The 3070-nt window shown below is 43.7% G+C and overlaps 1 protein-coding gene across 2 annotated transcripts in view; it reads left to right on the top strand.

Moving 5' to 3' along the window:
• LOC111143465 (calcium-binding mitochondrial carrier protein SCaMC-1) overlaps positions 1 to 3070 on the top strand; it is a 47870-nt gene that overhangs the window by 42582 nt on the left and 2218 nt on the right. For both annotated transcript variants that reach the window (XM_022497221.1, XM_022497222.1), the window contains exon 9: positions 2472 to 2622. In XM_022497221.1, coding sequence (XP_022352929.1) covers positions 2472 to 2622 — 151 coding nt within the window. The remainder of the gene's footprint in view (positions 1 to 2471; positions 2623 to 3070) is intronic.

The raw sequence follows: 3070 nt of genomic DNA, 5'->3' as shown, positions 1-3070 counted from the left end.
TTCTCTTCTCTTCTCTTCTCTTCTCTTCTCTTCTCTTCTCTTCTCTTCTCTTCTCTTCTCTTCTTTTCTCTTCTCTTCATGTATGAGCTGTCGGGGTAGGCAGAGGGGCAGAGGAAAAGGAAGAGAATCTTAAGCAGGTTCCACATCAAGCATGGAGCCCGATGCAGGACTCAATCTCATAACCCTGAGATCATGACCTGAGCCAAATCAAGAGTCAGATGCTTACCTGATTGAGCCACCCACGAGCCCCTATTTCTTGTCTTTTTTATTCTAGTCATTTTAACAGGTGTAAGGTGATACTTCGTTATAGTTTTGATTTGCATTTCCCTGATGATTAGTGATGTTGAGTCTCTTTTCATATATCTGTTGCCTTTGCCCATTTTTAATTTTTTAAATTGTTGTTATTGGAGTTCTTTATATATTTTGGGTATTAACCCCTTATCAGATATGTGGTTTACAAATACATTCTCCCATTCCATAGACTGCCTTTTCACCCTGCTGATTGTTTCCTTTGCTGCACAGAAGTTTTTAAGTTGGTGAAGTTCTTTTATCTGTTTTTTATTTTATTGTCCATGCTTTTGATGTGCAAGAAATCATTGCCTAATTCATTGCCTGGAAGCTTTTATCATATGTTTTCTCCTAGGAGTTTTAAAGTATTAGGTCTTCTGTTTAGGTCTTTAATCCATTTTGAGTTAAGTTTTGTACATGGTGTAAGGTAAAGGCCCAACTTTATCCTTTTGCATGTAGATATTCAATTTTCCCCACAACATTTGCTGCAGAGGCTTCTTTTTCCAGTGCGTAGTCTCGTTGATCATTTAGCCATATATTTAAGACTTTATTTATGGACTCTGTTTTGTTCCATCGATCTGTGTATCTGTCTTTATGGCAATACTACATTGTCTGATTACTGTTGCTTTGTGGTATCTATTTTTTTTTAAAGATTTTATTTATTTATTTGACAGAGAGAGCACAAGTAGGCAGAGCAGCAGGCAGAAGGAGAGGGAAAAGTGTTACCTGATTTCAAGCTTTACTACAAAGCTGTGATCACCAAGACAGCATGGTACTGGCATAAAAACAGACACATAGACCAGAGAAGCAGGCTCCCTGCTGAGCAGAGAGCCCAATGAGGGGCTCGATCCCAGGACCCTGAGATCATGACCTGAGCCTAGGGCAGAGGCTTTTGGCTGAGCCGCCCAGGCACCCCGCTTTGTAGTATCTATTGAAATCAGGGAGTATGAGGCCTCCTAGTTTATTCTTTTTTTCTGAGATTATTTTGGCTCAGTGGGGTCCCTTGAGATTCCATATGAGTTTTAGGGTGGTTTTCTCTTTTTCTTCAAAAATTGTCATGGGCTTGTGGTGCCTGGGTGGCTCAGTCAGTGAAGCATCTGCCTTGGGCTCAGGTCATGATCCCAGAGTCCTGGGATTGAGTCCCACAAAGGGGTCCCTGCTCAGGGGCAGGCCTACTTCTTCCTCTCCCACAACCCCCTGCTTGTGTTCCCTCTCTCTGTCAAGCAAATAAATAAAATCTTTAAAAACAAAATTGCCATGAGGATTTGAGTAGAGATTACATTGAATCTGTAGATTGCTTTAGGTAGTATATTACTTTGCTTGCACTAGCATAACAATAATTTCCCCCGCATGTTAGCATAGATTCTTATACTTAAAATATCATATATTTAAAAAGTGGATTAGCATATTTTATACAGTTACTTTCAGTCATCGCCTTCTGATGGAAATACAAGGATGTAGGCTAATTGGGGCAAAGGCACAGCCTGGAGATCAATACCCTTGATTCTGCACCCTTGTTAAAAAAAATTCCACTGAGGGGTGCCTGGGTGGCTCAGTCGGTTAAGCATCTGCCTTCGGTTCAGGTCATGGTCCCAGGGTCCTGGGCTCAAGCCCTGCATTGGGCTCCCTGCTCAGCGGGAGGCCTGCTTCTCCCTCTCCCACTCCCCCTGCTTGTTGTGTTCCCTCTCTCACTGTTTCTCTCTGTCAAATAAATAAGTAAAATCTAAAAAAAAAAAAAAAGCCACTGAGACTCCTTTCCCTTGTTTCTAAAATTGGAAGAATAGTTCTACCTCAGGGAAACAACAAAATGAAATATATGTGTAAAGTATAAAATTGATGCAATTAATAAAATTATATTGTTTTTATTAATACTGTAAGAAATGTTCTTGAGATACTGTGTTTGGAATGCTGTTGATCTTAACATTAGTTTGGAAGAAAAGGAGCAACCAGTGCAAATCTCAGGTGTTCTGGATCACCACTGGCTCCGCCCTCACCTCTCCGCTTCCTGCAGAACTGCTGCCTCCTCCAGGGACTGCTGCTCCTGGGAGTGTACCCCTTGATCTTGCAGAAATGTGGCCTGTCTCTCCTAAGGACAAGAGTGGCTAAGAAAGTGTTCATGCTGAGTGAGAGCTGTTGTCGAGTTGGTTGTTCACTGTTTTTCTTCCTTCGTATTTCTCTGGCAGCTCTTGAAGTCCCATTGGCTGGATAATTATGCCAAAGACTCTGTAAACCCCGGAGTTGTAGTGCTGCTGGGGTGTGGTGCCTTATCCAGCACCTGTGGCCAGCTGGCCAGCTACCCCTTGGCTTTGGTGAGAACACGCATGCAGGCTCAAGGTGGGTTTGGTTTTTTGGGTTTTTTTTAAAGATTGATTTATTTACTTGAGAGAGAGAACATATGGCAGTGGGAGGAGAGGCAGAGGGAAAGAGAAACCCAAGTGGACTCTGTACCTAGCAGGGAGCCTGATGTGGGGCTAGAACTCATGACCCTGAGATCATGACCTGAGCTGAAATCAAGAGTCAGATGGCTGAGTCACCCAGAAGCCCCTCCCTTAGCTTTGATTACACTGTGTCCTCCTGGCTCTTCTGCCAGCTCATTGAGTATTTTCTTTTCCTAAGCCTTGCTGGCTTTTATTGCTATTCAAAATATGTGGCCTGAGGCGCCTGGGTGGCTCAGTGGGCTAAAGCCTCTGCCTTCAGCTCGGGTCATGATCCCAGGGTCCTGGGATCGAGCCCTGCATCGGGCTCTCTGCTCAGCAGGGAGCCTGCTTCCCCCGCCCCCCCC

This window comes from Enhydra lutris, unplaced genomic scaffold, assembly GCF_002288905.1.
Source record: "Enhydra lutris kenyoni isolate GAN:26980312 unplaced genomic scaffold, ASM228890v2 scaffoldscaffold9, whole genome shotgun sequence".
Classification (NCBI taxonomy): Eukaryota; Metazoa; Chordata; class Mammalia; order Carnivora; family Mustelidae; genus Enhydra; species Enhydra lutris.
Note: the sequence above shows the minus strand (reverse complement) of the source record. Positions and strands in the feature narration are given on the sequence as shown.